This window comes from Carcharodon carcharias, chromosome 11 (genome assembly GCF_017639515.1).
Source record: "Carcharodon carcharias isolate sCarCar2 chromosome 11, sCarCar2.pri, whole genome shotgun sequence".
Classification (NCBI taxonomy): domain Eukaryota; kingdom Metazoa; phylum Chordata; class Chondrichthyes; order Lamniformes; family Lamnidae; genus Carcharodon; species Carcharodon carcharias.
Window position 1 is genome coordinate 74316367 of NC_054477.1, and position 13714 is coordinate 74330080.

General features: G+C 43.1%; 1 protein-coding gene across 3 annotated transcripts in view; it reads right to left on the minus strand.

Annotated features, from left to right (window-relative positions):
- The window catches only part of LOC121284341 (interleukin-1 receptor type 1-like), an 84898-nt gene that overhangs the window by 21502 nt on the left and 49682 nt on the right, over positions 1-13714 (minus strand). For all 3 annotated transcript variants that reach the window (XM_041199751.1, XM_041199750.1, XM_041199752.1), the window contains exons 7-8: positions 12084-12213; positions 1373-1521 (exon numbers count right to left, since the gene is read on the minus strand). In XM_041199751.1, coding sequence (XP_041055685.1) covers positions 1373-1521; positions 12084-12213 — 279 coding nt within the window. The remainder of the gene's footprint in view (positions 1-1372; positions 1522-12083; positions 12214-13714) is intronic.

Below are 13714 nucleotides of genomic sequence, written 5' to 3' on the forward strand. Positions count from 1 at the left end.
GCAGAAAGTTGTGATTTGGTTGAGAAGGAACAGGTGCCAATTGAGAACTATAATTAGACTCAGAAGAATGAAGACAAAGTGCAAATCAGCCCCTTCTTAAAAAAATTCAAGATGGAATCCACCCCCACATTAGTTCTTATTCCATGTACTGGATGATGATTTCAGAGAACAAGTTAATAATGTCTTGCAAAGTTCAATTGTATATCATATCCTACATAAGAGAGAGAGAGGAGAGAGAAGAAACAAGGAGAGAAAGAAAGAAAGAGGAATGAGTGAGAGAATGTAGAGAAGAAATGAAAGAAGCAGGCCAGTGAATGAATGAAAGTATGAATGAAAGAGAAGGAAGGGAAATGTCAAAAATTAGAGGGAGAAAATGAGAGCTAGACAATAACAATGGTGTCAACAACAATTTGTGATATCTAACTTTTATACCATAGAAAACATCCTTACTAAAAATGCAATGCTCTCTTAGACTTTAATGACTGTTTTTGTCTCAAAGAGTTTGGGGAAGCTTCTTTAAGTCTTTGTAGCAAAGTTTTAAAGCTGTACATCTTTGTGACTGTTTTGTACAGACAATGCTGTTTGGTTTTGTGTTCTTTGTGGACATGTGCATATTCCTGAAGCATACCTCTCTATCCATTTTCCTCTAAAACCTACAAGTAATCAGAAGATGCTTTTCACCCCTGAATGTTCCATGAAGAGCAGCCCAACTGCCCCACTTTCCCACTAAACAACTCTCATACCACCACCACCCCCAACTCCCCCAAATTTTCTAGGGCCACGCAAAGTCTGCTGCATTACAATGGGGGTTGGTGGGGGGTGGGGGGGTGGTGTGGGATCACACCAGGAAAATGTTTGGGGAGCACTGCAGTAAAGGAGCTGCCTCAAGGTAATACAAACAGTGTGGATGGAATAACATTCAGGCCAGAGAGTGAATGGGTGAACAAACCCATCAGGTTATCACAAAAATAAATGTTGAATTAGTTCAATCACCTGCTTCTCGGTAAGTGTTTTTTGGGGGTGAGAGATGACAAGCTTCCAATCACATTAGCAATTACCCACTATTGATATGAATTCGAAACTGCTGAGAAAACTAACCAGAAAGCCATGCATGCATTAGAAACCATGTACTCTTCCAAAGAAATTATGAACTCACACTCATTCTGAGTTAATTATAAAATCAACATTGGAACATTAAATCCTACCCTACCTATACAATAAATATAAACAAATCTAATCAGTGCTTCCAGGCTTACATTTTGCATTATATACCAATTAACTACACACGCATAGACTGTTTGCTACACTAAATAAGAAAATAGCAAAATATCTTTATTTCACTAATAAAGTAAATTCAAAAACTAAGCCTTACGTTGAGGTGCAATTTTTAAAAAACCATAACTGTTGCCTCGTGGGCTGTATGCAAAACATTCAAAAGTGGTTTGAAAGTCTTCTTCAACGACCTTGGAGATAATCAAGTTTCTCAAAGCAATTGTCGCATGATTAGCTTCTTTTTTGTCACTGTGAAAGGTATGAAACGACACAATTAGAAAGTATGTTAAGCAGGGAGTTGCAACTTTCCATTGCTGTTCATTTGAAATTCAATTATTCTTCAAAAAAAAACACTGCATTTAAAAATATCAGTCGAAGCAAACAGAGGAACTAATTGTTAGTTGCTCATGGATATTTTGTGTTTAGCTACTAAGATTGAATTGTGTTTAAGTGGACCTGTGCCTTTAAAATATTGCCCAAGTACATCAAGAGATTAATTAGTAACTAATTATTGGGCAAGTTTCTGTATATAGTAAACTCCAACATCCTGTATTTGAAGAGAATATAGAGCATGAAGATTAAAAAAAGCAGAAATAATTGACCTTCTTTTGTTATATTGTTGAGATTTTGAAAGTATGGCAGCTGAAGTGTGTGAGGAGTGTGTGAAAATTCCAAGACCCTGTATGCCGGGTGAGTTTATCAAAAAACAGTATGCAGGCTCATTGTGAATTGGGAATTATGGGAAATGATTTTCATCTCTGCCCCAGGCCAGTCGAGAAATGTCAGAATTCAGCTCTACCAATGCCAGCTTGAGATCCCATTCAATATTTCATCCAAGTCTGGAGGAGCCAGCTGTCTGGAGCTCCCACTCGAAGCATTCTTTAAAGTATGGAGAAAGGGATGTGGAATGGTTGAATATCATTTTCAGTTTCAAGAATAAAGGGGCAAAATGGCCCAAAATATGACAAGTGCTAATTGGGGTGAACTGATGAGAATTCAAATTAAATAAAAACAACTGAGCAGGAAGACAGACATCGGGCGGAACGGCCCCAGATTTGCACTAAGCGCGGTAGCGGGCAAGAAAAACGATGTTTTACCCACCGATCACAATGGCGGCTTTTCACACCGTATAGTACCAAGCCCACCACATTAATTATGCATTCCCAGGATACACGCCGTTTCCATGGTGGGCAGGTTCCGATTCGCCTGCCACGCCATCACCGCGCCTCTTCATCAGGCCAAGCACCACATTTAAAGTACAGCTATGCTCAGTGTTTCCAGCCCAGGGCTGCAGCAAAGAAGGCATGGCCCCGAAAGGAAAGAAGACTGCAGCTCTCGAGCGCCTTCTGGATGCCATGGAGGCCCGCTGTGATGTCCTCTACCCCTGCTCTAGCCATAGGAGGGGCAGCTACATTACAACTCTGGCTGGGTAGGCAATGGCAGTGGGGATCGGTGCCAATGCTACACAGAAGAGGTTGGCCATCCAATGCAGATGGAGGATGAATGATCTCATTGGCGCAGCCAAAGTATGGCAACCATCTCATCACTCTAAACTCTCACACTCAAGCCCATCACACATTCACTGGCATCTCATTCACTGCCAGCTCAAGGGACATCACCCATTCGCTCACACATGCCCTCAATCTCCATCTGGCCCCATCTCCACTGAAGACAGCGTCCTCAGCCCTCACCATCTTGAGGCCGCCTGCACAGATCAACATGTGTCCTCCCACACACACTGGGAAACCCCCCCTTCCCCAGTACAGTCCTCGTCCTGAAACCTCTTCCCTTGCCTGAGGCCACTTCTCCCCCTTACCCAAGCCCTAGCCCTGCAGCCGTTGAAAAGCCACCCACATATGGCTGATCTGGTAGGTAGAGACCTGCCCGTGAGCCCCCCTAAAAGTGATGTGGTGCTGTCTGTGAAGCCTGGCGCTGATGAATGTGAGTGATGACCGAAGCAAGGTAGGCAAACAAACCTTGAAGCCCCAAGAAAAGTGCAACCAAATGCATGCCCTATATATGCTGTTGTGAAACACATCAGTGTATTTTCCTGCCGACATTGGCAGATGATCTGGAGGGGGGGATGAGTCTGGTGGGCTGCCCTTATAATGGTATGCTGATGTATTACAATGAGGTTCCCAATGTCCAATGGCTGAGCACATGGCACACCATCGACGGGTGAGCAGATGATCGCAAACTGGCTTCACAACATTGTGAAACCATTTTTGGCCTTCTCAACATATTGTCTGCTCATGCCACCAAACATGCCCAATGCCAGCGGGCACAGAAAATCCCAGCCATTGTCTTTGAGTATGATGATATTTGACTGAATTATAGGCGCTAGTTTTCCATCGTTTTAACTCCGGGCTCATTTACCGGGCACAAAGCAGAGGAAAGTTGGACTCTGCAATAAAATAAAGGACATTTTGATAAGATAATTTCTGGGATGCACTACCTCTGGTGCAGAGCCTGTACTCGCAATAGAAATCTGCAAACTACACATGATTTACGATACTCCCAACTTTTCATTGATTCATTTTAAGCGCCAGAGAGCTGGCAGCATTCTGAGTCGAGCACATTCAACTCCATGTCTAATTCTCCAATCTGTGGTCCTGTTGAATGATGCTCCATATTAGGAATTGAATCTTGTCAAATGAACAATAGAATGTAAGATTATCTTTTTCTCAATCATATTTGTAGGCCTGGATTTTCATCCTCAAGGTGGGTAGCAGGAGTTGGGAAAATTCCTGGCTCAGCCCACTCACATCAGAAGAAAGTGCCTGCAAAGGCAGGATCTTCATTTCTGGGGGGGCAGATGTGAGCTGGAGTTGGGCCAGCCGACTCAGGAAAGAGGCCGGAGGTAACCACAGGGGTTGCAGGGTGCAGAGACAGACTGTTTAAAAGGCCCACCTCAATGCTGTGAGACTTCATCGCAATTACAATGCAAAAAGTAAATCCCTGTAAAGCTCATCCCTTATACCCCCTCAGCCCCTACACACTCTTGTCCCACCCATGCCACCTCATGCCCACATGCCAGGCTATGCCCCTCCACCCATCCTCCATGGCCTCTCATGCCCCCTATGTCAGGTTATACCCCTCCACCCAAAACCTATGGATCCTCATGCCCCCAATGCCAAGCTTTGCCCCTTCACCCACCTCCATGTCCCTTCATTCCCCATGCCAAGATATGTCCCCCAAGCAATGCCTACAGCTCCTCATGCATCCCCATGCTGAGCTATGGCATTTCCAAGCTCATTCAGCCACTATACAATGTATAGGAGCACTGAACCTTATACTGATAGTAGGATGTGTAAAAAATAAAAAGCTTTAAAAAAAAAGAACAGTCATTCAAGGATAACTTTCCACATTCTTAAAAAAAAACTTCTTTTTACTACAGGACAATGAAAGCCTCAATCATTCAGACCCTTAAAAGTTTCAATAACTAAAACTGCAGGCACTCAAAACCTTTTACTCTTGTTTAAATAAACATTGTGAAATCGACAGCAGAGCCTCATTATGTACACTTGGCCGAGAGCGTAGAAATCCAATAGCCTTTTGAAACACCTAAGCCCCAGAGAAAACATTACTTGATTGACAGCTCTGGATCTCTGATCTCTGCTGTCAATTTCCCTGCTGGAAATTTAAACCAATGTTTTAATTTGCACAGTCAAGGTTTAAATTTCCAGTGGGGACATAATCAGGAAGTTAGACCTAAAATTACACCCATTTGTGTGCCAATTTTGCCAATATCTATTTGTACACAAAATTCCTGACAAATCATTGATATGTGCCAAAATATAAACATGCTATAAACAAATGAGGCCCAAGAAAAGCACTGAACTCAAACCCTATATTCCTTATGTAAGAATGAGAATTAAAGTTTTGACGACCTTTGACCCAGAAGCAGCACAGTAAGGAAAATTTGTAATTTCTTTAAAACGTCTGTGGAATTTGTAATTGTTTTTAAGAATGTTTGAAAATGACTAAGTGTTTGCATCAGTTGTAAAGGGATCAATTGTAATTTTCTTCACTAATAGAAATGCTGGTCCATGTGACCTGGCGACCCCTGTCCCCGAAGCAATCCAATAGGATGAAAGTTAAGATACAAAACATCATGTGGTCAGACACAGAGAAGACAGACAAAGAGACCACTGTCGTAAAGAATAAAGGTGAACTGCAGCAGAGGGAGAATGGAAAAGGCAAATTTACAAGGGGTTGTGTGTAATGCAGTTAAATGGGACAGAAGGTTGAAGACAGAGTTAGAGCAGGGGTTGTGAATAGGACTGCTTTATTACTGCTGCTTCAGTTTTGCCAGAGCCAACCAGACCATTTAATGGGGTCTATTAAAGGATTAAGGTACAGGAGTCTCTGTGGAATCTGTGCCATCAAGAATGTTGTGAACCTAGCTAATGAAGTTCTGCAGGAGTATGCCATTCTGGTGACAACCATCTCCAGTGACCTGGGATGGAATACGGCTGCCAGTGAATACAACTCAAGGGCCGAATTGATTGAGTGGGAAAGTGAGAGGTCCTATGTTAAACCAAGTTAAAGAGCTTTGGAACTATCTGTAGTATCACATGCCTGTGGAGAATGATGCAGAATCTTGTGGTTTTGTAAGACCTATTTTTGTTGTATCAACTTGTATTTAACGTGAAATTTGTCTTTTTATTTGAACTATTATTTGCCTGTTAATTCATGTTTAATTTGCATTGATTCTGAATCATGTTAAAGCAAAAATTGCAAAAAATAAAATTTTTTTGGTAATTTCTTCATCTGCGGTCTTTTGGTAAATTTTTTTTATTTTGGTTTACATTTTCCCCCATAGGCATCATAACAAAATTTCAAGATAATCAACTATTATTCATGCACAAAATGCCAGAGCACATTTTGGAACTTACAATTGTAGAAGCTTTTCAATTTTTAAAGGGAATTATACTGATAGCATAAAATTGCATTCAAAGAAACAGGAGAAAAAATCGCAATAAAGCACCAAAAAATATTTTTGCCTGTTTAATTTTGCACCCATTTTGAACAAGCATGATTGTACGAAATTCACATATGTAACTTTTGTCAAGCCCCCATATCTTTTGAACTTTCAGTCAATACTTTTAAAAATTGAACACTCACAGTCCATTAAAATGGCTGCTACAAATCATGTGACCATTGACATTTTGAGTTTCAGGCAGCCCTAAGTCTCAAGCAAATATCTAATTAAATATGGATTTTCACTGTCTTCTGGGAATTCACACATCCATTTTTTAAGGCTAGATCAGCATAAAAAGGCCATAGAATTCCAGCCAACCTGACTCACTGTTTCCCCCTTGAGTTAAGGGGACATCAAAATTCAACATGTATAAGATGGTTGTGAATAGATCCCATCAACCTTTCATTTTATTATGATGGCTCCCTCATCCAAACTAGACTGGGTGAACCTTAAGCTGTCAGAAAACAACACAGGATGATTGGAATCAACTTACACACCATCCATTCTTTAGAAAAAGGACTCTGAACTTGTGGAAGTCACATGACAGGGAACCATTTTGTTGTCTGCTTTTAAAACCAGCAAGAAGCTGGTTTCAGGCAGCGACCAGAATAATCATAGATTTGCTTTAAGTGCAGTAGCAGGCGGGTAAAACATCATTTTAACCATCAGCCGCAATGGTACCTTTACATGCCAGATCACCCAAAACCACCGTATTAATTATGCATTCCAGGGAAACAAGCCATTTCCATGGCGAGCGGGCTGTCATTCACCACCATGCCATTATCGCGCTACTCCAGCATGCTGGGCAACATATTTAAAATCCAGCCACGCACATCCATCTCAGTTTCCAGTCCATGATTGCTGCAAAGAAGACATGGCCCTGAAAGGCAAACAGATTGCAACCCCCAGGTTCAATGACGCAACCCTCCAGCACCTTTTAGATGCAATGGAAGTTCACCCTGATGTCCTTTACCCCCACTCTGGCCACAGCTTGGGCAGCAACATCGCCAATCCGGCTTGGGAGATGGTGGCAGTGGTGGTCAACACCAATGTCCTGCAAAAGAGGACAGCCACACAGTGCTGCAAGAGGATGAATGATCTCCTCCGTTCTGCCAGGGTAAATCATTCTTCTCATCACTTTCAACTCACTTTCAACTCACAAATCCATCACACACCCACAGGGCCCTCACTCACTGTCACTTCAAGGGACATCACCATTCACTCTCTCACACACACACCTTCATTGCCTTCATACCATCCATGGGGCCACTCACCACCCACACATGCCAGACATACTTCTCATCTGGCCTGGCAGGCGTCCTGCTTACACGCTCTCCATCTCTATTCATGCAGGACAAGCTGGCACACAACAACAGCGAGAGGTTGCAGACTGGCTGAGGAATGCCTGAAATCAAGGTCCGAATGGACTTTGAAACCAGAGCCATCCAGCTGGCCGGTGACGATCTGGACTGGTCTTGTGCTGATGGTGAGGTCGGTGGTGATCTACCAAGTGAGGATCCAGCAGTGCAACATCTATCAGACAATCATGCTGTAAGTGATGTGTCCTGTTTCTTGGACCACTGGCTGGCACTAATTATCTCTCCTTGCTTTCACAGGCACACCTGCCAAACAGCCAACAGAGTCCATGATCCAGGGCCTCCATTCAAGCCCTGAAGAAACCTCTGAAGAGAAATCTGAATACACCCTCCTTGAAGATCGGTCACAGTGCTCACCCACACCCTCCACCAGTGCAGACACACCCCTTGATAGGACCTAGCTTTGGAGTAGCCTCAGGATCACTATCTGGTGAGCACATTGCACTTTCTGGTTCCTGTGGTGGCAGGGACTTCTCAAGTGTCCAGCACTCAAAGGACTGTTGAATGCCAGAAATTTGCTGAGTCTGAGTCAGATAACGAGCCTCTGGACTCGGTCATGTCACAGTTGCTGGATCTGCAAAGGCAAGCTCGGGAACATCATGAAGGGGTATCTGTTGCACTTCAGGATGCAAGGCACGATGGAGGAGTCCATCTACATTCAGGCTGATAGCGCCAGCATTGCAACGCATCAAGGTCCACACCAGTCAGATGGCAGCCGCCATGGAGACCTTCGTCGTGGACATCATTCCTGAAATGCTGCACGGGCTCAACTCCATCACTGACGCCATAGTTGGCCTCCAACAGTATGGACACAAGAAGAGTGTGGGGAAACTTGATCTCACTCCAGCTACCCCTTCTCCTCAAGGAGTAAGCCAGGGGGCCTTGGGCGCCCATAGGGAGGAGGATCGGCAAATGTACCCCCCAGGACCATCCATCCAGGTGACTCCGGGAGTGTCCGACCTATCCAAATCGCCCCTTCCTGTGACCCTAGCAGCTCAAGCTCCACAGGCCATGGGAGGTGCAACTGCCACACAGCAGGACCCCGAAAGCAGGCTGAGGCCCTCCAGGTCTCAGCCCTCCACAGGATGCCAGCCAAGGTCCTCATAGACAGGGCGTAGCAGTCATCAGGCTGCCTCCACCTCTGCTGTGGATGGCTTGGGAGCACCAAAATGCAGCGGCAGGGTTAGGAAAGTTAAGAAGATGTAGGAATTCACCGAGGCTCTTTTGACAGCATCTTCCAAATCCATGACCACTACCATCTAGAAGGATAAGTGCAGTAGGCAAATGGGAACACCACCAAATGGAAGTTCCCCTCCAAGCCACTCATCATCCTGACTTGGAAATATATCACCGTTTCTTCACTGTCGCTGAGTCACAATCCTAAAATCCCCTCCCTAAGCGCTGTGGGTGTACCTACACCACATGGACTGCAGCGGCTCAAGGAGGCAGCTCACCACCACCTTCCCAAGGGCAATTAGGCTTGGGCAATAAATGATGGCCCAGCCAGCGAAGCCCACATGCCATGAATGAATTTAATAAAAAGTTGTACAGCCTGGGCACTTGTGTTAATCACTTGTATATAATGTTCACTATTGTCAATAAACTCCCAAGAATGTCTCACTGCCTATGACTCCTTGTCTGATGAGCAGTGTTCGTGTCACTCAGATGTGAAATCTTTCTGCACAAGATAAAGGCAGGTGTCTCAGTCCAAGGCCTCTTCCCTGTGCTTTGTGTAGCCTTCAGACCAAACTGATAGTTCAACCTTACACTCCCTGGACACACTGCTGATGTCTTCACCTCAGAGTTCCATCATTCTCTCTGTGTGCTCTCAGTACCTTTAAGGTGGGGCTGGCCCCCATTTCTTCAGCATCTGTGACCAGTGACTCTGTGCTCCTGAAGGGCTCAGGTGCTGAAGGCTGACAAAGGATCAGATGATTTTAAAGTTTCATGGCTGCATCTCTATAATATGACCCTGATCACAGAGCACAAGCAAGCTGCCCTCGCACAGATAGGAGTCAGACATTCTCAGGGGCTACGTGAAGATCTATGGAGTGTCCTCACTGCATGTCATCGTCTTCGTCCTGCAATTGAGTGACTATTAGGGCCTCCACTGCGTCTTCATGACAGGAGCATTCTCCCAGAGGGTATATGGGCTGCCAAAAGCCAGACTGGAGTCAAATGTTCATAGATGCAATGTGAGGATCTTAGGTGTCTCCTCATTACATGCTGTCATCATCCTCCACAAATCTAGCAGCAATGGGGGCCTCCCAAGCATACCTGCCTCATCTGGCCAGTGCAAAGACATCGTTGCCACCATTTTCGCCTTCAAGGACCTCCTCACCCTCAATGTCCTCCTCATTGGAGGAGACCTCCAGCTCCTGCATCTTCTACTCAGCCAGATCCTCTCCCCATTACAGCATGCTTATTTCCAGCATCCCAATGGCCTGCTCTACCAAATTGCAGGTTGCAGCATGAGCCTCGTTATACCATCTGTCTGTTGCACTGAGGCTGCCGCACAGGTGTCGTCAGCCACATCTTCTGAGGGTAGCCTTTGTCCCCAAGGAACCATCCCTGCAGCTGCTGTGGACTCTGGAAGACGTCAGGGATCTGAGGCCTACTGAGAATGTAGGCATTGTGAACACCCCATGGGAACCATGCACAGGATACGTTTGTGGTGGACGCACATCAGCTGAATATTCAGTGAATGGAAGCACTTCTGGCTGACATAGTTGACTGTGTGTTGCCATGGAGATCTGAGTGCCACCTGAGCACAGTCGATGGCACCTTGCATCTGAGGGAAACCTGAGATCTGGGCAAATCCAATCACTCTTGCATCCTGGCTCTCCTGGCCCCGGGCTAAATTCATATAATTGTGTGCCCTTGCGAAGATGGCATTTGAGATCTCATGGATGCATTTGTGGGTGCAGGCTTGTAATATCCCACAGAAGTCACCTGTGGAGCCCTGAAAGGAGCCACTGGTGTAGAAATTGGGCGCTGTTGTCACTTTCATGACTACTGGCAGTGGATGCCCTCCATATCCACATAGCACCAAATCCTGCAGTAGCTGGCAGATGTGACTGACTGGTTCCCTTGGTATGCGCAGTCTTCGGTGACATTGGTTCTCAGTCATCTACAGGAATGAAAGGCAGCGTCTACAGACATTGCACATGCTTCAGCTAGCCAAAATAAGTGACATGCCTTGGCCAGAGTCAAACTGTCTAGTTTAAATTTCAATCAATCCTCAGCAGTTAATTGTCAGTCATCATCAGCTAGTGCATTCTCCATAGCAATGCCTCAGGATCCACTTGCCAACCAATCAGCACTCTCTTCTCATACAATATAAATTTGTGGTCTCCCTTGGATTTGTATTCTTGCAAAATGTCCTGAGTGCAAGATGAAAAGCTTCGATAAAAAATATCTCTTTTTCAGCAACAGCCATTGAACTAGCTACAAGTCATCTAAGCAGCCAAGGTAATAAACAACAATACCTTCAAAGGAGGAAATTCAAATAAAGAGAAGAACTCCCCAACCTGTTCCAATTAAAGTTCACCTGAGAACCAACCTTCTAGAAATTTGGCTACAAGAAATCTCACAGCCTGCTGATAATATTTTGCTTTACAAGGCTTTCACTTCAATTAAAGTACCAATTTCATCTAAGAAATGGCATGCCTGCCATGAACAAGACTGAGATAATTATATATTTTTACAGTATATTATCTTCATATCTCATCTTTGTGTCTGTGTGTGTGCTGAATGAGTGATTGAAAGGTTGCATTAAATTCAGGGTGAGTATGTGATACTAAATAACCTTTATATTTAAACTCAGAAAATGCTTGCTGATTGAATTATTTCATTGGGACAATAACTCTGAGGATAAGAAAACACTCATCTCTTACAACTATACTGTTCATGGCTAAAAGTACACAGGTAAGATTGTTGGAACTTAAAGGATTTACTAATGATACCTTCAAATGACTCAGTGTTTAACATTCAAATTCTGTCCATTGTACTTTTTAAATTGGGGTGGATCCATTAAAATGAACTGAGATGCATTTAGGCACAATAGTTGATAAATGGATGTAAAACAGTGAGGAAACGAAAGAAAACGGTAATGACATGCATAATACATTTGTGCCTGACTTTTGTCAACATTTTACAGTGGGTGTTTCCTTTACATCCTAATTATACTTGGCTGTGGGCACAAATACACAGAACCTTCTATCCATATAGTGGTAAGAGGGAAAGAAAGGACCGACATCACTGAACATTTATCTGTAGCCTTTACATGAATATGTTATGACCGATACATCAGGAGTCAAGTACTTAATATGGTATAACTCCAGCAATGTATTTTCATTTAGGTGTGTTTACAGAATATTTTTCCTTTTCTCATACATTCCGTGTGTCACAGTCAAGTTTTCATGTTAGCCGAGATTAAAAGTAAAACATACCTTTGATCTCCTTGCTTGATTCTGAATTCATCTTCAGGAATATCAGCGTTATTCATTTTCCAGGTAAGCAAAATCATGTTCACTTTGCCAAATCCCACAAGAGCTTCACAGGTAACATTAAGTTCTGAGCCTGTGAAATAAAAATAAACCTTTGCAGTCTTAAAATAATGTATTTAATAAAACAATGCTTCAGAGTTCACTTTCAAGTTTAAGTAAAGTGGTTACTGCCAATTTAAATAAATCTATTGAATCCCTTCTCACCATGCATTTCTAGATTCACTGCAAACATTGAGGCTGAAATTACACAGGAGAAATTGTTGGAACCTAAAGGATTTACTAGTGATACCTCTAAATGGTTCAGTGTTTAACATTTTAATTTAATTAATATTGAATCATAAAGAACAATAGAAAATGAATTAAGCACAAAGCAATATTCATTAATAGATACCATACTCCAAATTGAAGTAACATCGACAAATAGTTTCACAAAAACAGGTTTACCAACATGGTACCAGGAAACATGATAGCGAGAAAAACGTGAGGATAAAACAAGTTAATAGAAGAAATCAAGAAAAACGAAATCGGACTGTACCTCAAACAGTAATTGTAAGTAGGAATTCCGTTCAAACCGACAAAATAACTCCCTCTCAGAATGCCTCAATTTAGAAGAATTGATCCTTTCGGTCCAGCCACTGATGATTGATCTCATTATATTGGACACCTTGCGTTCTTTTTCCAAGCGAATGAGATTACGGGTGAAGAGAAGAGACGAGTGATCCTCTTATCAACATGTAGGAATAAAGCCTATGGCTTGATTCAAAGTTTGATGGCACCCAGTGCCCCAGATTCGAAAAATTTTGATAAATTGATAGACCTCATGAAGGGTCATTATCAACCAAAGCCCTCAGTAACGAAGCAACGGTTCAAGTTTAACTCAAGAATAAAGCCCCAAGGGAGAAAGTTGCTTGTTATGTGGCAAGTTTGAAGCAGTTAGCGGAACATTGAGAGTTTGGTGCATCTCTAAATGACAGGCTCATAGTTTAGCCTGTGGTGTGAATAAGGGCACAATTCAGAAGAGACTATCGTCCAAAACACATTTTGATTTTAAAAAGACGCTAGAGATTGCATTGGCCATGGAAAGCATAGTAAGGGATTCAAAAGCCATACAGGGAGTGTAAAACAGCGCTGTCCTTCACATTGGGCAGGAAACCCCATCCAAAAATGGTGGGAAAATGCAGGACTCTGCTGAGAAGCAGGAATCAGCCCCTGCTAGCCGGAAAATGAGAAAAGAGTTAGCAGTGAAAACAAGGAATAATTTCAATAGACATGGAAACAAACTATTATAACGATTGGCAGTTCAAAAAAATTGAATGTTTTTATTGTCATAGAAATGGACACATAATGAGACAGCGCAAGGAAAGAGCCAGGCAGACTTTTAAACGAAAGAAAATATCCAGTGCGATCTACAATGTAGAAGAGCCTGAAGCAACAAATTCAGATATTTATTTGTTGTTTAATTTGAAGCTTGGAAAGACAGAACCAATATATGTAACAGTGAAAGTAAATGGGCAGACCTGTTAGAATGGAAGCGGACACAGGAGCTTCCACTAATGTAATTGGGGAATATGCCT